This window comes from Necator americanus, chromosome X (genome assembly GCF_031761385.1).
Source record: "Necator americanus strain Aroian chromosome X, whole genome shotgun sequence".
NCBI classification, from domain to species: Eukaryota; Metazoa; Nematoda; class Chromadorea; order Rhabditida; family Ancylostomatidae; genus Necator; species Necator americanus.
This window is the reverse complement of record NC_087376.1, coordinates 22471833-22493442: the sequence shown is the minus strand read 5'-3', so window position 1 is coordinate 22493442 and position 21610 is coordinate 22471833. Positions and strand designations below refer to the sequence as shown.

The following is a 21610-nucleotide window of genomic DNA, read 5'->3' as shown; positions in this document are numbered from 1 at the left end:
TTTAGAGCAATGACTGAATTTGTGCGAAATGAAAGGTCACACTGAACAGATCTGGTAAATAAAAGCGCTCCAAATGCAGCTGGTTTCTATTTCGTATCTTAGAATAGACATACGGAACAATACAGCACCTTTTTCCCCACAAAGTGTTCAAAGCGCACATGCGATAGCTGTAGCTGGAGCTCCAACACCCTTCACTTTTGGACGGTTGGCGAAAGGATCACTTCACATTTGGGCGATTGGCGAAGAGATCCTCATCAGTTGAGTTACACCCCAAAAGCTAGGCCGGCCTTCACCTGAGGCCTTCACCTATTGTCCATACTGATCTAGCGAGTAAAACGTGGATCAAATTACTGCGGTTATTATTATTATTATTATTATTATTATTATTATTATTATTATTATTATTATTATTATTATTATTATTATTATTATTATTATTATCGTTACTTTTTTCGCGAGGAAACAACGCGCGACGCTTGGCTTTCGTCCTGGCCGATCTACGATTGACCGAGTGTTCATTTTTAGGAGAATGATCGGAATGATGATTGGCAGACGTATTACAAGCCAATGCAATTAGGAGCTTTAATTTATTATTAATTTTGGGCTTTGGAGCAGAAGGCCAGTGCAGATAGCTTTTTTAGACTTTGAAGCCGGTTTTCTTTCTTCTCATTGAGGCTGTGTTCTTAACCCGATCCGCGCCAATGGAGTACCAGGAAAGGTCGTTCGTCTGCTTGATGACAAAAATCAATGAAGAATTGCTGCAGTGCGAACGCCAGCCGAATGTCCAGTTTTGCCGCCGACGACATTATGCGAAGAACAGTAGATCAGTGCAAGCAGATGAGGATCTCTTCGAGACCTCAAACGGGAATCAAGGCGGACAGAGATCCAATACAATTCTATCGCCAACGAAGTAAAACTGCGAGTCTACCTATTCGCAATTCGGCCGATCATGATATACGGATCGGATACTTGGGCAGCACTAACTACGGTGATGAAAGAGCTTGATTGCAGGGAAAGGAAGCTGCTTAGACGGCTTCTTGGCTACTTTTCGCCATGGTATGTCACAATGAACATCTTTATGCGGAAGTCGATGTGGTGCACCCGCGGATGACACATGGAAGATATCAACATCTTGCCGCGCCATCGAAAGTGGCTACAAAAAATCGTCTTTGCTTCTTTGGTCATATAATAAGGGACCAGAAGATGGCCTTGTTTAACGAGTCGTCTCCCTTGTGAACCTAATGTGCGGAAGCTGTCGATTAAGACAATTGAAGCGCCTGTCTAATTCTGCTTTTGTTGAGCAGACGACGCAACAATCATCTATGTAACGACAATACAGCAGTGGTTTTCCGTCTATCAATAGGGTTTTCGATTTTGGACACGAAAACAATGGCGAGAGAGGGCACCAACTTTTTTTCCATAGCGAAGTTTTAAGTTGTCGGTAGTACTGTCTTGACTATCAAAAAATAGAGCGGTTCAGGCACTAATTTATCAGCGTTATGACCTACGCAATGGTCAGCCTGTGCATCTTCAATTGAGCTTGGTGCTCCGTGAACAGTTATTAAACAACCTGAATCGCGACATCGTTAGAAGCGTTCGTATAGAGCGGCGTAACGTCACACGACTCCATTACACATATTCACGTTCGAACAAGGTATTGCGAAGTTGTTCGAGGAAGATGTGACAACTACTGCGGTAGGCAAGGACATATTTGACCAGTTGATTTATTAGGGTGTTCGGAAAGTATCTGCCGAAATACGGCAAAATTTCAAAACAACACAACTTTTTAACAACTATTTCAATTCCTGCAATTCAATTTTATTATTCGACAATATAATCTTCATCAACATCAACAACCTTCTGCCAAGGTCTCACAAGATCACGGATTCCTTTGGCGTAGAACTCCGGCGACTTGCAGGCGAAGAAAACCCGAAGGTCATTTTCGAGGTTGTCACTATCAGCGTAGCGCTCCTCTTCCAGGTGATGCTGAAGCGACCGGAAGAGGTGGTAGTCGCTCGGGGCCAGGACCGGCCTATACGGTGGATGCGGTAGAACTTCCCATCCAAGCTCCAGAATTTTCTGGGAAGTCTTCTTCGCGATGTGAGGGCGCGCGTTATCGTGCAGAAGGCGAACGTTGTCGACCTTCGGGTGCTCCTTGCAGATCTTTTCGGCTAGTCTTTGTAGACCTCGGCAGTAACTGTCGTGTTGTCCGGCAGCAGTTCGGAACGGTAGATTCCATGAACTCCCCGCCAGACGCTCAGCATGATCTTCTCATGGATTTTACCTTTCACGAAAGGATCCGGTATTTCATCGCCAGCGCACCATGCACGTTTGTGGGTGTGGTTAACATAGAGGGCCAATTTTCATCTCCTGTGACAATGGTGTCCAGCCAGTCGAATCTGCGGCTTCTGGAGAGCAGCTGAGTGCAGATGTCCAGACGTCTTTGGCGGTTGTCGTCGCTCAATGCATGTGGGAGCCACTGACCAAGCTTTTTCTTCAGTTCGTCGAACGATATTGCAGTCGGTCGACCGGAGCGAGTCACATCCTCGAGTTTCTTGTTCCCGGCTTTGAAGCGCTGGAACCAGGCGCACACAGACCGCTCAGAAGGGGCTTCAGTGCCAATTACTTGACTTAAGTTTCGATGGGCTTCAGCAGCGGGGTGGCCAGATTCGAACTCGTGAAGGAGTACGTGTCGAATATGGGTGGAATGTTCGGCCATTATAAAATGAAATAGGCAAGGAAGAGAGAGCCGGATATGTTATGTGTATACAAGCGGTAGTGTCCTTATATAATATATTTAGAACGGGAACTTCTAGAACATCTCAAAAAAATTTGCGCTACTGCGAAATTTTTGGCAGATACTTTCCGAACACCCTAATAGAATTATGTTCCGAAGCCAAAAAATTATATCTGTGTAGCCCCAATACCACTTACGGAAGGTCATTTTGAAGTTACGTGGATTATTTGAAGCGAGACTGTTTTCAGACAGTTTGTGAGTTTTTATCACAGTGTATAGGACTGGACACGCATGTAATTCATTCTCGAAACCTTCTTGAGGTTTTTCGTGGCCCTAAGGTTCCCGTTGTTCCAACGTACACCCTATTCATACGGCGATATTCCTTTTTAAATTCAGTGCCGAGGAATGGAACTTACAAGGTATCATCCTCAAGATGTTGCCTTGTTATCGCTTTGTCTGGTTCACGAGGCAAAGTAACAAATTCCGCTTCCTTATCACTAACGGAGATCTTGATATTCTTGGCTGCACAAAGATTGCGGAACTCCTGTTGTCCTCAGCGTTGGTTAATAGAGATACGTATAATTTTGAAAAAAAGCTGCAAAACTGAGTATACTGGTGTTGCGAACGCTCGAAACTTGTCCGATAGTTTATACACCGTACACGAGGAAGGAATTGAGAATAAAGATACCGACTCAGCTATTCTGTTTTCTTGTCTTCACTCGTCTCCTTTTGCTCTCAATCGCGACCTATCATGAACCAATTGGAGGCCGCCCACGATGACATGACATGATACCCCAGACTTATTGACTGCAAAGGCGCGAAACTAGGGCCGAAATTCAAAATTCAAAGCCGTTAGCCGAAATGAGTGCATCGCCGGTTACAGAAACACGAAACTTTGCGCACTATTTTTGCCAGTAATGGTGCCGTTGTGGCCTAAACATACAGAGGGAGGTCTAATAGTTTTACTAACCTTCTGATGTTGTCGATGGTTTACTAATCGTTTAAACTTTTCCTGCAGTTTAGACTTAGCAATACAGTGAATATAATCACAAATGGACTTTGACTCACCCACTATTCTCCTCCAGATGTGTTCCGTCCACAACAATGCTCCTCATACATACACTTCTCAAGCAAGGAGAACATGTAATCCTATTTTCCCTAGAATGCCATGCGCAGGAGCTCTTGTACGATTTTGTGCATCTAGCGTCTTTCAAGAATTATGGAAGAGGTCCCACAGGACAGGCGTTGTATGAGCGTGTTGACGTCAGAGAGAAGTGGGGCAGATCGCACAAGTCGAAGCAGTGGTATTAAGCCAGGAAGGGGAAAGATGGAGTGAGAGGAGTTTCACAGTGTCATAGTGTAAGATCGCGCGCCTACGCCGGAAAGTAATAGGAGGGGCTGATGTGGATTCCACGGCGCCAGAAGGCAATGAGTTGTGTCCCTCGGCATCAGTTTTGTGCGCAGGAAGCAGAAAGAGAGTGGTGGAGGAGGACGGAGGACGTTAGAATGCAGTGAGGCGAGTCTCATGACGTTGAGGTACTGCACCAACGTCAGAGAACAGTGAAACGAAATGAGAGAGATTGCTTCCGTGGCGTTTCACCATATGTCCACTCCTCCATTTGTTGCCCTTATCATTCCTGCCGTATGATTTCTTCAGAAATTAGATACACCCATGCATACTGCCGTTTTATTAGGAACTAGCTGTTTACGCGATTTTATTCAGGTTACCTATCTTTATCAGCATGATGATGACGCTAACATGTGTGGAGGACGGCGTTTTTCACAACTATTTCAGTTGCAACCCGCCACCTTTGGGTGCGCGCCGCATCCATGTGTGCGTGATCGGTCGGAACCCATTGAGTTCTCCTCAACAGCTTATTCAAATAAAACCATTGAACAGGCAGCTCAGAGAACAAGAGCGTGTACAAGGTGGCACATTCTAACGTACCTTGTAAAAACAAACACCGTTCCCACGCCTTTTTTTACAACGATTAGGAAGAGATGAGTGAAGCCACCCCGGATCCCGCAATCTACAACCTTATCTATAGCTTCTCCGTGGATTATCCCACCACGTCAGATTCGTGGTATGCTACCTTCAATCTTACTACACCTCTCTCTGTTATTTGTTGAGAAAAGAGGCGATAAAAGCTCCGATGTTATAGCGGTATAGAAAGAGTATAGATGTAGAATCAAGCTTGAATCTTCCTGAAATGTAGTATTGACATCTTTAGAAGGAATACTGCAAAATCATTCAGCAATACTTATATTTCTGATATGTGCAAGGAAAAAGTTGCTAGTGACAAAAGCAGGTTTAATTCTGTAGCAGAAATTTGTAGAAAGTTTTCTTGCTTTAAATCTTCTTTGATCACTGAAGACAAGCGAAGCGAGCACCACAAAAGGTCTGGAAGTCTGGCGTTGGGCGGTTGTTCAGGTTGGCTTTTGATAAGTACTCAGAACTTGGTCGAGTTTCCTCAATTTAGATAAATGTCTCCTTGGTTCTACTTCAGTTGTATTTTTTTCTGTTCTAGGAGATGGAAAATTCTGGAATCTAGGGCCTCAGCACATAAGAAAACGAAACATTTAGTCATTGCTAATTATTAGGTGGAAGAAGAACTAGTCGCTAGTTTCTTTTCGAGCCTTAAAATGTACGTAGAAACAAAAAGTATTGGCATTGCCTTATGCAGCATGTGATGAAGAACCTTCTGATCTACAAGATAGTTGTATCTTGTCTTTTCAGTTTCCTTTGTCCTTTCTTCTCCACAACATTATAATAGAATTTCCAGTGGATAAAACGGAGTCCTTTCAAGACCTGTTTCTTTGCAGTTAATCGAGCTATAAAACTGCTGATACTGCTCGTGAGACCTTGTGTAGTGGTAATCGAATTACCATGAAAAAGAAGAACAAAAAACGGTTGAAAAATAAAACCAATAAAACCACCATTCTCAAGACTTTCATTATGTGGTTTTTCCGAGAAGACGGTGAGCAAGAACTTTCGAGAACCACCCGCAATACCCATGTGAAACGATGGTCTCTGACTGCTGAACAGCACGCCACACCTTCTTTATGAACAGTGAGCAAAATATCAAGCATTGATATCACGAATAATCCGTTCTGAGTGTCGTCGTGACATAAAATATCATGACGACACTATGGATGGGTTCCTTAGTTGTAGATGAAGGAAATAGTTAAATAGAAACAAAGCGAAATGCGAAAAAAAATCAAGAAATAGTCTCCAAGAAATTTGGACCTAGCATGAGATCATAATCAAACGAGCGCATTCCCTAAACTGCAGTTTCATTAACTTTGAGTCCATTTATCCGATGCTACATTAGGTGTTTTTGAACGAGTGACCAAGTCTAGGATTATTTCACGCGTTCTGAGGAGAAGCTTCGAAATGATAAGGGTAAGATAATTTCAAGGTTTATGTAGATTTGGAAGAAAATATTGTACGTTTCCGGTCCGCAACGTTGCAACGTTTCCGGTCCAACCTTCGAATTTGTCTTTAGAGGGAAAATTTCTCCTTCATGATGATTTTCCATATCTTCAACTTGAAACTGCATTGATGAATATAGAACGCATCAATAGTAACAATTAGTGTAAGAATGCTTTCACGTTTAGCTCTCCTTGGAATCGTTAGCTTTGGACGCACCACATCACGAAAATGACGATGTTGGGGCCTCTGTAAGAGCAAACATAGAGCTACAAACATATCTACATAGCTGTAGATTACGAGTATAAGCGTGATCACGCTCATACCTTCCCAATCGTACTGAAAGATGGCGTAGGAATCGCCTCAGTTCCTATGTGGCATGTTATAACTCCTGTGCACTCGCTCGTTTCTCGCGAGAACCAACACAGTTTTCCACGCCATTTTCCGAGATTACTACGGGAAAGTTAACGCGGCAATGTGCACTCGTAATCTAGAGCCTGAACTCTATATTGTCCCAGATAAATCAACATCGTCAGTTTCGTGATTTGCTAGTTCATAAATTATGCAAGAGACTTAACACTATGTGTGGAATTATTGTTATTATCCTCAGAAGTCCGCTTAAAATGTTTCTAACTCTTCTGTGAGGAGAATCAGATCTGTATCCACGCGGTGAACTCCATTTCTTTTTTTTCTCGCACTCTGAGGAAGATGTCCTTCATAGGCTCTGTCATGAGTGACGTGGATGAGGTCCTTGAACCGTATTCAGTTGTATACAGAACAAACAGCTGTGTTGGTTCATCCGTGCTCAGTAACACATTAGCACATCTCGTGGATTCACTCCAACGTCATTTTTTTTTGCATATATCGTCGACTCTCCTCATAGTGCGACTACCCCATCTAGGATTGGTTTTCAGTATGTATACCGCTGCGCCACGAAGATGGTACATTGCTCTTGAGTCATTGCTGCGAACAACGATTTGTACGCGCCAATTAAAGTTCTAAAGGCATCTCTCAAGCGCTCTGTAGTGGCAAATAAATTTTTAGACATGGGAGTGGGGCCTGATCATTTCCCCGCTGCGAAGCACAGCGCTGAAGGAAGAGTAGAATTTCCTCCCCTCTCTTTCTTCTTCTTCTTCTCCTCCGAGGCTCCTGTGACAGTTCTCCGTTGCTTCCAATCCAATATGTTGGAAATTTCGTGTGTTTCAAAAACCAAATCGAAAATTAGCCGAAAAACCATAGGCAAATGTGACATTTTGTAGCTAACAGAAGCTAAAAAACGCCAAGAAGTAGAAGAAGCAAATTTGCTGGAATGTTGTTGAATTGTTGAAATTGAAATATTTTAATTTTTGCTCTATTCCATTTTTTTTCTGAAATCTATGGAATAATTCTATACACTGGTTAAAGCTCATAATACAACAAAAAAAAAAAGAGAAGAGTCAGGTGCATACGTCGAATTACAGAGGAGCGTTGAAAAAAGACAAAAAAAAGAACATTCTGTTCCTACAATATGACATAGGGACGACGCAGGTTCAACGCCCCGCTGAGTCAAATTTTCGCAGAGGATTTAGAAACTTGAAGCCATTTCTGAAAGATGTACAATTTAGTTCTATGCAGTTTCCAGTAGTTTAAAAGTGGATTTATTGGAATTTAATTACCAAAAAAGCCCAGATTCTGTGCACATAGTTAAGTCTGAAAGATCGCGAATAACTTCGTCATAAGAGGAAAAAATTTTTCAGGTTGTTTTTCCACCTCCTAGTCTTTTTGGAACATTTTGATGGAACAAAAGTTGCATTTTTCCAACCAAAAACTTGGAAAAAATTGCGAGGGCCTGCAAATCGAGTGATATAGCATATGATAGAGAAAATCTTCGGCTACAACATGCTGGAAGATGATTCGCTTCGCGCTAGGTTTGTTAGAGTTATTGAATTTTATTTAAGATCACACACTTTTCAGCGTGCAAGCAAAAATTAGGACTTTGGGATATTTTTCCTTTTCAGAAAAATTGGACGACATTTTAGAGAATCCCCAAATATTCGAATGGGAGTTCTAAGGAAACAGTGAACGAAATAGATGTGCTCTTCGACATGGAGGAAGGTATGTGGGTCAATGTCTGAGGATACTCTTGAACTAAGCAGCGTATGTTATATTAGGCACCGCTGCCGTGGCAAACTTAGTTTTCATCACAACTTGTCGCCGACTTACATGAATCATGGAAACAGCTTATTGCACAAAGTTATTATACGAAGTTATGAAGTAAACGATGAGACAAGAAAAAGCCGGAGATTTTTTAGAACTCTTGTACATACAGATTGACCTGAAGTATAGAAAGATGAAATGCTTAGCATTTATCTTTGCGTTTACAATTCTTTTCCGGCATTGTTTTCGTTTTGAATACAGTTCACAGTAAAGTGCAAAAGCAAATTATCAATAATTCCAGCGTTCTTATCTTTTGAGGCAATTCAGGGGTCAATCTAACGGCTCCCGAGGGATTAAAGGTTTGTTTAGCCCATGGCGATTTCGAACCTTCAATTGCAAGCTGTGGGAACCTCCTAATACTGCATTATAGCGTTTGCATTATAGCACCTGTCGCCGCTCACAGATTTTCAGCCTTTCCAATAATGAGATGGATAACAGATTGGAATTCCATGGAATTCGCGTCTGTTTCTAATCGAGCTCTTAAAAAAGCCATACAAACAGGTGCTTTACAGCGCTCGTATGTAGAGCATGTAGCAGTGCGTGAGCATGCAGAATGTGTTCCTACAAAGTATCCGAATGAGATGCTCCAAGTGCTCGTAGACTTATGGCGAGATATATTTTATAACAGTTAGAGTAAAAGTTACAGAGGTAATTTCCATCTTGAAGGTAAATGATTAGGTGAATGGTATTAGCGAATTCCTTAGGGTTCTCTTCTCAACGCGCCTGACCTCAACTTAATTCACAATCTTAGAAGTTCATAAACTCATTGCTTATGGCCCAAATAATGAGTTGAGAGAGTCAGCCGACGCATTAAAACGGTTTCCTATTATCTCGAGCAAATCTGGTAACGAGTTATCGACCAAAAAGAAAAGAAAATTAGCTCGTTGTTCATTACGCTCTCCTACCAAATTTTGTCCAAGTTAAACACTGACAAACGATTATAATAACTACGAAAGCATAGGTTGTGAATTCTAAATCAATTTGAAAGTTCGCAGCAGTTAATCTAGCAGAAATCGACTTTTGAACCGGACATCGCACCTTAGAGCAGTACTGAACGTTGTGAAGAAACTCGTTGAATAAAACAGCTGAGAAATTGTCTGGCTCCTGCTGAACATGTGATTGACTAACAGTGAAATCTTTCTTTTAAAGTATTTACACAATGTCCAATAAATCGATCATCATCATTACTTTTGCTGCACACTTTATATATATATATATATATATATATATATATATATATATATATATAAAATAATATATATATATATATATATATATATATATATATATGGCATGATAATATCTCAGCAAATATCATAACGTGCATACTAAGGTTTAGGAGAGCCAGTGAGTTCCCGATAGCACAATTGCACACTAGTTCTGTCATGTCAGTTTGACTAACTTTCTATATTTTATTTTGAAATTGAGCAGAAAAGAGAAGTGGGAGAAAAGAAGATTGTCACCGATATCAAAGTTGAACGAATACTGTAGGAGCAATACCTATAGTGTTCACAAAATATAACCTAGCCGATCTTCAAAAGGCAATAAATCCACCGGAAAACTGCTCTCGAATATCTGTAAGAAAGTGTACCTAAAAAATAGCTTTTATGAGCCTTCTACTTCACCAAAAGAATTTGGAGGGGAGTAGCGGTAATGACAGCGTGAGCTAGTTGGTCGAAGTTCCAGCGAAATTCGAAATCCTATGTGAGCATTTCCAGATGTCCTCCACATTTTGTGATGCATTATTTAGTTTGGCATGAATATGTCAACAGGGGAAGGATCTAGGAAAAACATTTGTTTTATGTCATCATAGAAGAAAGAGATGCAGTTATTAAGAACTCTCACGCTACAATCTTTAACTGCTTTCTTTTCCGTTAGAAAGAATTATTGTCACATAGTTACCGTAACGCTAATTAGTTGAAGTATACGTCTTCGCAGAAGATTCTGAGAACTTTAATTAGTTATTCATCTCTCGGCTTCCTCTAAAGACTATCGAATGGTAACAGGAAGAGTACCAAGGCCTGCAATACCGCCAATAAACAATAGCGCTGAGAAGACGAATGCAGCAGTTTCAGCGGGCTGCAGCCAACGATTGTCCAAGCACCGACGGCTTCCACTCTACTCTCAGTGCACAAGACTCAAATAGTGGAATCCAATGCGCGCAACACTAATGAAAGGGCCTGAGGATTTTTCAGATTGAAAGTATGCTTGAAAGGTTTGACCGGGTAATTTTGTTCGAAGTAGGACATTTGAGTTCGGCGGACGAAGCAACATGAAGATGCTTTGACATGTTAACCAAGCAATCACCTAAAAAATTGTATTGGATTGAGGACTAAGTCGTGAAGGTTTCCTTTCGAACTTGAAAATGCGCGTAGAAACAAAAGTTGTGGGTAGTATGTAGAATGAAACGTCAAACCGTTGTGTATCGCTCGATAAAGACTTTTTCCGCGTATGGTACTTCGATCTTCCTTTAATTTCATTGATTCCTGTCTTTTATCATTACAATGAAGTGTCAGCCACCTTCGACACTTTGGTGCCTTTTGCATTTAATCGATCCGGGTGATAAGGCCATTCCTTTCGAAATTCGCTCTGTGTATAGACATCGAATGATGATCGACGAACAAAGAAAACAGAAACGAAATGAGAAAGGCATGGGAAAAGAAAAGAAAAAGGAAGTGGAAAGTCAACATGAACCATCGATAAATTCATTAAACGATATAAGAAATTCATTGGAAAAGATGAGAGAAACAAAGGAAGGGTTTGTCATAGATACATAGTTCTTCCTGTTTTTCCTTATTTTTTCTCGTTCCAAAATAGTAGAGAAAATTTGATTTTTCCTCGACCTGCGACAATATGTCCACCGTGTGGGATCTGCCTATGAGGTAGAAATTCTCCTTCAGTTTCAATTCTAGAGCGCAAGGCGAAAGGCGTTCGGTATTTTTAAAGGATGCTACTAATGCATCAATTTCATCTTTTCAGCTTCAAAGGCTATATTACTCCAGTTCAATGTACAAAAGAAATCATGTCGATAAAGTTCCATTTTGTTCATTTGTCATTAAATTTAATTATGAAAAAGAATCAGTGAGATTAAGAAATGAGGATGCCACTTGTAGAGTGAATGCTCTATCAAACAATGTATAAAATCTTGCAAGCATTTCTTATTCCTATGTACATCTTTAATATGAAAAAAAGCCCTCATTACTCATTTCTCAACCAATAATTAGAGTAGCGGAGAGAGTACCGTGATGACAAGCTTGATACAGAGATACCTTTTCTGATATAATAAATTTTGAAGTAGGAGAGAGTGAAGTTAAGCAGCAATTAAAAAATGAATAAACCAGTGAAGCCTTGTTTACATAGACCAATACTTTACCTGTTGTGGATCATTTAGACTATTCTAACCTAGTGCGCCCGTTATTACCTTTTTTGAAATCAAGATCGTAGAAAAAGTAGATTCGCGAAAGCGCTGGTTACCAAAAAAATGGCCTGCACAGTAAACGCTTTAGGCTAGGATGTTTACCGACGACGAATTAAAGCGTTTTTACTGTGTTTTTCCTATAAACTTCTTCAGTGAAGAAGATTCGTATTCGAAAAAAGACTATTTTTGGCCGGCCTGTGCGTCAAACTAACTTCATTTGATGAGTTCTAGTACAAATACATTGACAAGGTTGTGGTAAAATGAAATCAAAATTCAACTGTGAAGTCAATCTGAAAAGTTGCGGAGTATGCCTTGTTCTGATGCATTTCCAAATACAAATACTAGCAGAAGAAAGCAGAGAAGGCAACGAAGAAAATTTTAGAGGAGAAGAATTGCAAGAAGGAGAATCTAAGGAAATTCAATGAAAGAGTAAGAATTTACTTATTCATTCTTAATACATCCTTCGCTTCTGTTTTTTCACATCTCTTTGCCCGAGAATTTGAAATATTTCACATCACAATCTAGTATTTATTTTTTGAAGAACAAAAAAATCAATATTTCTGAGATAGAAAGGGTGTGACAAGCTCACTGACCAATTCACAACTTCCCTTGTTTCATGCAAAGTTTCAGCGAAAGTTTCGTGAGGGTGATCTTTGGTCTTTGCACACGGCTACCAGTCTGTGGCTCGCGACAGTAGTACCGCTACACCTGGTGCGCGATCATCTGGGAAGGTAAGATAAAGCAACTGGTATTATTGTATATTTGGTATTATTGTTGTCAACTAGATTGGAATGGAGAGAAACAATAAAGCGGTCCGACGTAATCTTACAATACTGCTTTGAGATTGATCAAAAGACGAGTAACAGTAGGCAGTAGGAGCCATAGTCGGCATAAAGCATGTGGTATCGGTTCGTCTTCGGGGCTCTTTTCTCTTTTTCCTTATAGTTTTCTATTCTTCTCCTTCATAACGGTAGGATAACGAAGTCTTAGCAAAGTTCTTTTTGCATTAGTTTCATCGTTCGCCTAGCTGCTAGGGCGGCCATAACATTAGTTTGTACGGATTTAATTTCTGCTCACTCTTCTCCGCAGCTATGGACCGTTAGCAACCTTCACTGCCGTAACACTGGACACATTCTTTTTTTGCTAGTTCAGTAGTTTCGCCTGATATCGGGGCATCTCCTCAAAGGCTTGGGTTTGTAGAAAGTGAATTTCAGCATTTTCGTGTAATTATGCGTGATTCTACGACAAACCTTTGTATTTTGCTACGATTCACACATTACAAAAAACACTAGCTCATGTGAACTGTAGGTACCTTCCGGAGAGCACAGTGGAAATCACAAACTCTGAAATGCATCCATTTCCCTCAGCGTTACCTATACAGAGGACTTACTCCCTATTCTTGAACGTCTTACTGTCTCTTTCCATTCAATAACCCTCCTATTTCTTCAAGAAGATCTTTGTTAATGTTTGGCTTCGCTGTCTGATGTCCCTACTGATATGAGAACATATTTCTCCGTATGTAAGTGAACATCCTATATAACGACCACGGAAAACACTGTGTTATCACTATTTCTATGCTGCTGTTTTCTTGTAGGGCCTTTTTGCACTTTTTACATTATCATCTTGCATCATTGACTTGAATTAGTGTTTTGAAACGAAAGTTTAATCACCCAAGTTTGAGGTTGCAAACGATGCGGTTGGATGGTTTGTCAGTGAAAGGTCGATTTTCAACAAACTATAGGGCTAAATTAAAGGACAAAAGGTGCGTTGTGTTGGTCATCGTGCGGTGTTTGGCGTCGCACTCGACTTCAGCTCAGAGTCGCCTGAGATTTATGGACGCATGCAACCTTGCAATGACTTGCGGAAGCAACCTGATGTGTCAGGTCAATGTGTTTGCCCACCCAAACAATTCTGATACCAGTTCAGCTACCTCATATGGATGAAAGGCTTGGTCGGCATTAGCGCGGAACCGAACCTCCGATCGATCATGCTGCAGCTAAATCGGAGCCTCTTTCCGACTGCGTCCTCATTCTATTTCTCTCGGGAATCACTATTCATGTAGCTGAACAAACAGTACTTCAGGCTGCAATTAGTGTTCTACTCCCCTCGAAAAGCCTTTATTTCGCTTCAAAATTAGCACAAAAGCGAAGAAAACTTGTATTTCCATAAAAAATTATGACTGATGTGGCTCGTGGCCCCAATTGAGATCTTTGCTTTCAATTACTTATGGTCTTCTTATTTACAGGCGGCGCGCTCGAGTTTTTTCATTCAAACGTATATAGACGCGAAGATAGATCTTTTACTTTGCTTCATTGTTTGAAACATTTTTTAATAGGTTCCTTTGGATCTCTTCATTAGATAAAAGTAGGACTTGGAAAATTTTATGTCGTACTAAGATGGAAGTTCAAAACCTCATGCACCGTTTTATGTAGTTTATAATCATCTGAACAGATGAGGTCTCGACTGCTGTGTCCGTAAGTGGGAAGGTCATAAACAGTCCAAAGTAGAAGACCATGCAAATGTGCACATATCGGAGAGAATCTCCAAGCGAGGAGCTCCGTCAGCAATGAATTGTGTGAAAGCATAAGTTTTATTTCCTATTGTTGTTGCGTGCGAGTACCGAAGCAAAGTAAAATATTTTTGGGAAAAATTGCCAAGTGGAACACCAATGGGAGCCTGAGATACCGTTGAAAGGCTCGCACTGGTACTTAGTCAACGAGTATAGGGTGCAAAATACTGAAAGCGCCAAAATTAACCTTGACTTTACTAATGAGGTTAGATGTGTAATATTCATTCAGCCAGCCGCGCAACTGTACTTTTAACATTGATAGTTTTATTTTTCATCAATGTCTTTTTTTGGCAGGATTTTTCCTTGTTCAAGTAATCAACTTTGAACTCAAGCTGTTCAGCTTTAGAAAGGAATGAAGCTGCAGAAAAGTTACTTTAAGATATTATGGATGTACAACTATTACGTTGGCCCGGATGTCTTGCACCAAATTTCACACGTTTTATTCAAACAGTTATAACTTTATTGTTCATAGATACCAGTCAACCAAATAATGACTATCTCCGTCCATTACGTCTTCTATGTTAAACGCCCACTAGACTATCAATTCCACAAGTCCGAAACTCTGGCGGCTGCGAAGCGCAAAATCTCACTTTACAGCTCTTTCTGTTCGTTGAATGTTCTCTCTCGTGCATGCAGCTTCAGGGGGAAAACAAAGGGTAATAAGTCGGGGCTGAGTTAGTAGAATAACCAGGGTGCGTAGAACTTCTCAACCAAGCTTAGCAATTTTCTGGCGAGTTAGTTTTGCCACGTGAGTTCGGCCATAGTCATGAAGTATGACTCATTACATGAGCAATTTTCTCACGCTTCAGGCGAAATGCACCTGCCAATTTCTGTAGTTGAGAAGAAGAGACTTGAGTTGTCACAGTGGACCCAGACTCACCTGCGAGCAGTTCATAGTACAACATTCCCTTGGAATCTCATCAACAACACAGCAGAATCTTCTTTTTGTGCAAATTCTCTTTTGGAGGTCGTACGCCCCGCAGGAGCCATTTCTGCCGTTTATGATATAATAATATACAACGCACAGCTCTCATCACCTGTAATGATTTGGCGGAGAGAATATTCTCTGTGTGAGCGCAGAAGCAAAGACTGACACACCCTCACTCTTCTCTGCCTGCTTCGAGGTACTCAATTCATGGGGAACCCAAATCGGCAGCACTTTTCTGTAATCTAGAGCTTTAAGATGTCTGGCTGTTGCTGTACGGCTGCATTCAAGGGTTCCCTACAGTTCATGTGTAGTTGCATTGAGCTTGTCTCTGAGAATGTTACACAAAGCTCCATCATTCCAGTCAGATCGACGAGAGCGGAGTCGAGCCGGGAGCGAATTATCCTCTGACTCGAACCGTTGGAACAAACGAGCGACAGCCCAGCGGAATACAACATTTCGGTTAATCGCAGCATAGACATGAGTGGTGGTGGCGTCGCATGCGTTGTGGCCTTGCAGGATGTCGTAGCACACGATCGTTCGAATTTGAATTAGGCTTATTGAAGTCATGATTGAATACCACTGAAATGCGCGCTCTTCTACACCTCTCCTGTGTAAGCTTCTAAAACATTCTGCTGTATTCACTTACCAAAAAAATTTAACTTAAAGCCTCTAAAATTCTGAATCGAAAAACAAATTTTTGCTGCAAAACTTTCGCACCAACCTAATATCGATTTGAACGAGAATACGATTAAGAACGTTAGTAGGAAACTACCAATCGTTTTGATCCCAAATCCACAATAATTTGCGCCATGTATACATTTCAACTTTGTCATTACTTTTCGACTTATAGTGAAGGATATTTCAATGTACTAGCTAAATCCTTCTAAGGCAGAGTGTCTCCCTTCTAGGACTATTGTTGTTTGCTCAGAATCTCGATAGAATTACCTATACGTCATGGCAGAAGGCAAAAATACCGGTGATTCTCGAAAAAAAAACAGAGATGATTCCAAACGGTATTCTTCCACTAATATATATTAGTCGGGCGGGTGTTGCCAAAATTTCTCGAAACCACGAACTTTAGACCATTTGTTTTCTATTTAATCCTGTGGCCGGCATTGCGTGAGACAATGCAATGCAATAAAATAGAATATATATGACTTAAAGTTCCCTGATTTGAAAGCGCTTCAAGAACATTTTGACTAGACGTTCGCTCTAATGTGATATTAGAAGAATACCGTTTAAGAACCATAGTTTTGCTCAAAAATCGATCGATTATTTCTGTTTTTTTTTTCGCCTTGAGTGAGGACGTCTAGTTGCATTCAAGTCAAAGAATTAAAGGATAAGGAATGAAGTGTACGACTTTGATCAAATCTCTTGGGATGCGCCTAAGCGTTCGACTCCAATTCAGTATCGCGTAAAGTTTGTGAACGCCTCACATTGGGTTGAAGGAGCTGGTGTGTCAAGTCATTGTGTTTACCCTCCCGGATATGTCTGGTATCAATTTATCGAGTCTAGAGGGATGAAAGGTTTGACTACCACCAAGGTGGCATTGAAACATTGATCGTACAGTTACAGCCGAACTACTACTGAATGCACCACATCCGCTCAGGGAAAGAATAATGAAAGTAAAAGCAAGACACTTTACTCTACACAGAATTGATTACTAAACTAAACCAGACTTCGCTAGTGAATAGGAACGTAATTATAAATATCAAACTTGTGAAATGTACTCCTAGCGCAGATCACTATGAATTTGGGATTTCGACAAACAAGGCAGATTTCCTCACGCAGGTAAGAAACAAATGTCAAATTTTACGAGGAAATAACATTATGTATTTTAAACGATATTCGTCTACTGCCCACGGTATACAGGTGTGTTATCGAAATGTTCTTGAAACTTTTTGAAACGCAGATTCCTAACCATTCAACTACACACAAATGAATTGACCTCTTCACATACGTATTTCATCGACATGAAATAACATTTGCAATACCTACCCATTTCGTTCGAATATTTCAATGAGAAAGAAGAGTAAAGAATGACATTTTGATTTTTCTTTGGATTTTTTGAGGATTCCCTTATATAAAAAACTTGAAATAGCTGTGAATAAGAAGTCTGAGATAATGCCAGTTTGGAGTAGCGAAGGCTATTGTCTGCGATTTAATTTTAAAGTGGGTAAGAGCACCTAGCAAAGTATTTGATTTGTTGCGCCCTTAGATTCACAGGCCCTTGCATACCAATACACATATGTACACACATCGAATCAAAATCATGTTGGTAGTATAGCGGATCTTTTAACTTTGTTGCTCGGCAAATACTATTTCTGAAACATGCGCATCACTGATGAGTGGCGAATGCTCTAAGGGAGTTGGTTTGCGCTCATCTACCAATTTTACTTCTGGGTAAATTTTGTGAAGTGCCACTTTGGGAACAGTTTTGCTTAGACAGTACATTTCGGGCTTGGAAACGTAAGTTCTGCTCAGAGGACGAACACTTTTTTCTTCTAGAAAATTAGGTTCGGTTACAGTTAATTAGGTTGTTGTGATTACACTCCTCGTGCATCCTTAAAAAACAACTCAGTTTGTTATCCAAATGATCGAAAGAACCTATTTTGGAGCAGAAAAGCGCAGTAGTGAAAAATGAGGACGTAATAGTCGTGGAACGGCTGTAAGCTAAAAAAAAACATGGAACTTCCTTTAGCAGATACCTGAACTTCGCATGCCCACAGACATTAAAAGAGAACAAATAGAAAGTAGAGAGCGGGAGTGGGAGGGGTAAAGAAAGTAAGTAAGAAGAAAAGAAAGAAAGTTAGAGTTGTTGATAAGATTGAAAGTCAGTGGTTTTGATAGGGGAACTGCTGAGCTATTCATCGTGCTTGACATCGCAATTCCGAGATGGCAAATCCCTCTAGAGATGTTCGTCAATGTCCGAAAAAAGGGATATAGCGGAAAGCTCGCCTTCTAAGAGAACTTTACGAAGAATTTAGGTCTCTTTGTTGGGATGAACAGTTGGTTGTAAGATTTTCGCAATGAATAAGATTACAAGTAAAGTTCGGATGAGGTGTATGTGGTGTTTCAGCAGTCTACAACAATTTCGACAGTCGGAAAAATACCTATTAGACGTTTTTTGATCCTGTAATGTTTCATCTTTGTTCAATTTTCCTTTATTCGAATCTTACATAGGTCTCTTTTCTAATACGAATAATAATAATAAGTCATCGTAACATTTTCAGGAAAAGAAGTGCTGTTAAATTTTTTGATCAGACATATCGTCCTGTTGGGTACATATACTCACGTAGAGAAGTGTCAGAGGTGTTATAGTTGTTCTATTCAACTCTACCGTCTCAGCACCAGGGCGGCAGCATGAAAAGTCTTAGACAACTATAATGTTGTGGAAGAGTAACATTAGACTGCTCACAGAACTGAACACAGCAAGCTGTAGCAGTGCACTCTGACGGTTCTGAAATAAAGAACCTTAATGCTTTCAAAGAGTACAATCAGGTTTGTGAAAAAATTGGTCCCTTCAAGATAATATTCTTGAGGTTGCTGGCGATTATATCTCGATCGCTTTCTAACTTGACCGTACTGAAAGAAGGTAGGAAGAAAAATTATATCTCCTTAATATTTCTCGCTATCCGAGAGAACGAATAGCAAAAAACTCAAATGTGAGCAAAAGTGTATGTATGTATGACGCCAATGCAGAAATGGGCAAAGCGACAAAAAAGGTGGTTTACATATTTTTACAGCGCAGAAAAGTATGCGGTAAGTGAACGAAATCCACAATAGGACTGAACCAGGCTCAAAATGCGAAAGAAATAAAAAAAAAATGTGGCGGAGCCGATCGTGAAATATTGCTACCACCGTCGTGGACCTATATGTATGGAGAGGCGGAATATTAGGCTGGCCCGTTCCTCTTTGAATATAAACTAAATTGTAAAGGATGTCGAACCGGTATTCTTTCTTTCATGGTGGGCGAAAAAAGCTAGCGTCATGCAGGATCTTGTTATCTTTGCGTCTGCTTACTGAAACGCAATTTGAGCGCAAATGCCAAATTACATAGAACAAAGGAAACCTCATCGTTACGCAGCGTATAGATGAGATTCCAATACACTCCTTTTTGGTTTGCTTTTCAAACACGAACTGTTGGATGTATCAGTGTTCTTCAAACCTATTACAAAAATGCACATAACAGATGAGAAGAATTGAAAGCGATAATTCATAGAACAGGGTCATTGAAAAGCGGCCAGATTGCATGGAATAACTTTGTTAGAGAACTAGGGTGAGAATTGGGGCACAGCAAGCGCAGAATCTTAAGCTAACATTTCAGGCCATTGGAGATAACTTTTCTGATCCAAATTTGGAAATAGAAATTGCAGTTGCTTTTGAGTTATGGTTCCAGGCAGAAAGTATCGTGGAGACGGTGTAGATTTTGGGTTCCAGTTGTGGGAACGACAAGGACTATTGGTATTGAATGCAATGATAAAATAATCTATAGCTCACTCAGAATTGTCCATTGAATCCGACAGAAAGTGTTAGCATTTTAACCAAGGTTGCAGCATAGGTGAATGGGCTATTTTGTGCACTCAGTTCCTCTGCCTCTCTTCACTCGTTGATCTCTTATTAAGGATCGATGTTATTCTAGATACCCTTTGCAAATCCCAAATAACGCATAGATGTCCAAGAATAGTTTATCCTCAAACCACATAATAACCTGTATCTAACGTTACGTATGAAACAACTCGAAGACTTTGTTGTGTATATTTGTGGTTTTTACTATACTTGTTTATTTCTTCAATATTAATTCGGAAAAAGGAGGATCTCTCCAAAACATGCCAAGTAAGTGGTACATGATAACGACAAAAAAAAGAAAAGACGCAGATGCTTAGAATATACTTTGGTGAAAAAATCCTAACGAAAATACTAAAAAAAATACCTACTAAAATACTAAAAATAAGTAACAGCTCAAAAAAAAAACACTGCACAAAAACAGATCTAGCCTTCACAAAATAAAATTGGTGATGATGATAATGAATACTGTGCAGGGCAATATTATTAAGTTGCTTGTGGGCTTTCTTCTTAGGAGACTTATTACATTGGATGCAGTGTGCACGTGTGGAAGTTTACGAAAACATTAGTCTGCTTTCACATGACGGGGAACGGTCAAGAGGTACCCGTATGATGTGCCGCCGCGTATCCAAGAGGCTATTGAGCGCCGTTAATTGCACCGCGCGTCTCCTGATACCGTCATGATCGCTACAGTAGCCTGTTTGCTCCTGCTACGTCTTCAAGACGCTCCGCCCACGCCACCCTCTCCACCCATTTCGCCGCGTCTGCCACTCTTACGACGATTTTTTTCCGCCGCGCTTACAGCTCTTATGATGCGCTTTTAAAGTCGAACGGGAAGGAAAGTACCTGGTATTACATGTTGTCTGAAGGTCTACATAAAGTGTGCTTGTAACTTAATATAAAAAAAGGGAGAATGAAATAGATTTGTATAAGTGATATGCCATTCAGAAATGCGAGTGAAAATGAAATTATCCTGTCTCTACTTGTTAGGTGGAAAACACTTATCCATTTCTGGGAATGCGAGATATGTTTCAAAAAATGTCTCACTGATCGGTGTTATGCTATCTTTTTTACTTTTTTTTCTCTAATGGTTTCTTTTTGTTTATCTAGCTGGGTAAAACTGGCATCCAACGATTAACGAGGCGCGAATAATGCCTCGCAGACATACACTGTACCTAAAGGTATATCTCGAAGATACAAAGGTCTCTGTTCGCCACTAATACAGCTAACCTGTCATACTGATTTTATGCAGAGAATAGGTAGAAATGGAGCGATAAAACGAAAGAAGTTTGAAGAGCCATACAAAGGTCTGTTATATAAAACTGTATAAGACGTACAAGCAAGTATTGAAATATGTCAAATATTGGCATATTTCAATACTTGCTCTACAAAAACATTATATCTATGTAAAATTTTGAAAAGGTAAAATGTAGAAAGGAGTTAAAGAATGTATACAAAGTAATAAGCGCATAATGTTGCTGTTATTATAACTGCCGCAGTTGAAAGTTGAACTCGAATTCGTTGAATGGCATCGTGACAAACACATACTTATGCACTGCTAGTTTATATAGAAAACTTAGGGCATGAAATGTGTTAAATTATGAGATGTTTGAAAATATATGCGTGTTATTCTTTTCTCTGGAGCATCTTTTTGAAATAATTTTTACTTATTCTTCTCCTTTATTCTCAATAATATGCGCTTAGTTTACTATATCCGTACGTCAGAATTCGCCTCGGCAATTCGTTCTTCATACCCCCCCCCCCGC

The 21610-nt window shown here is 40.2% G+C and overlaps 4 protein-coding genes across 5 annotated transcripts; 2 read left to right on the top strand and 2 right to left on the bottom strand.

The window, feature by feature from the left end:
- Positions 1 to 73: 73 nt before the first annotated feature.
- Positions 74 to 1005, top strand: RB195_024834 (uncharacterized protein; the record flags this gene model as incomplete). Its single annotated transcript, XM_064212746.1, has 3 exons — positions 74 to 257; positions 328 to 511; positions 765 to 1005. 3 exons carry the CDS (start codon positions 74 to 76, stop codon positions 1003 to 1005), a joined length of 609 nt encoding a protein of 202 aa, XP_064068626.1.
- RB195_024833 (uncharacterized protein) lies at positions 781 to 1005 on the top strand (the record flags this gene model as incomplete). Its single annotated transcript, XM_064212745.1, has 1 exon — positions 781 to 1005. One exon carries the CDS (start codon positions 781 to 783, stop codon positions 1003 to 1005), a length of 225 nt encoding a protein of 74 aa, XP_064068627.1.
- Positions 1006 to 1821: 816 nt separating this feature from the next.
- On the bottom strand, positions 1822 to 2719 carry RB195_024832 (uncharacterized protein; the record flags this gene model as incomplete). Of its 2 annotated transcripts, none has more annotated exons than XM_064212744.1 (2): positions 1822 to 2270; positions 2323 to 2719. In XM_064212744.1, 2 exons carry the CDS (start codon positions 2717 to 2719, stop codon positions 1822 to 1824), a joined length of 846 nt encoding a protein of 281 aa, XP_064068624.1. The 2 variants fall into 2 exon arrangements, with proteins under 2 accessions (XP_064068624.1, XP_064068625.1); XM_064212743.1 differs by having other exon boundaries at positions 1822 to 2267.
- Positions 2720 to 15572: 12853 nt separating this feature from the next.
- Positions 15573 to 15845, bottom strand: RB195_024831 (uncharacterized protein; the record flags this gene model as incomplete). Its single annotated transcript, XM_064212742.1, has 1 exon — positions 15573 to 15845. The coding sequence occupies one exon, from the start codon at positions 15843 to 15845 to the stop codon at positions 15573 to 15575; it is 273 nt and encodes a 90-aa protein (XP_064068623.1).
- Positions 15846 to 21610: the final 5765 nt, after the last annotated feature.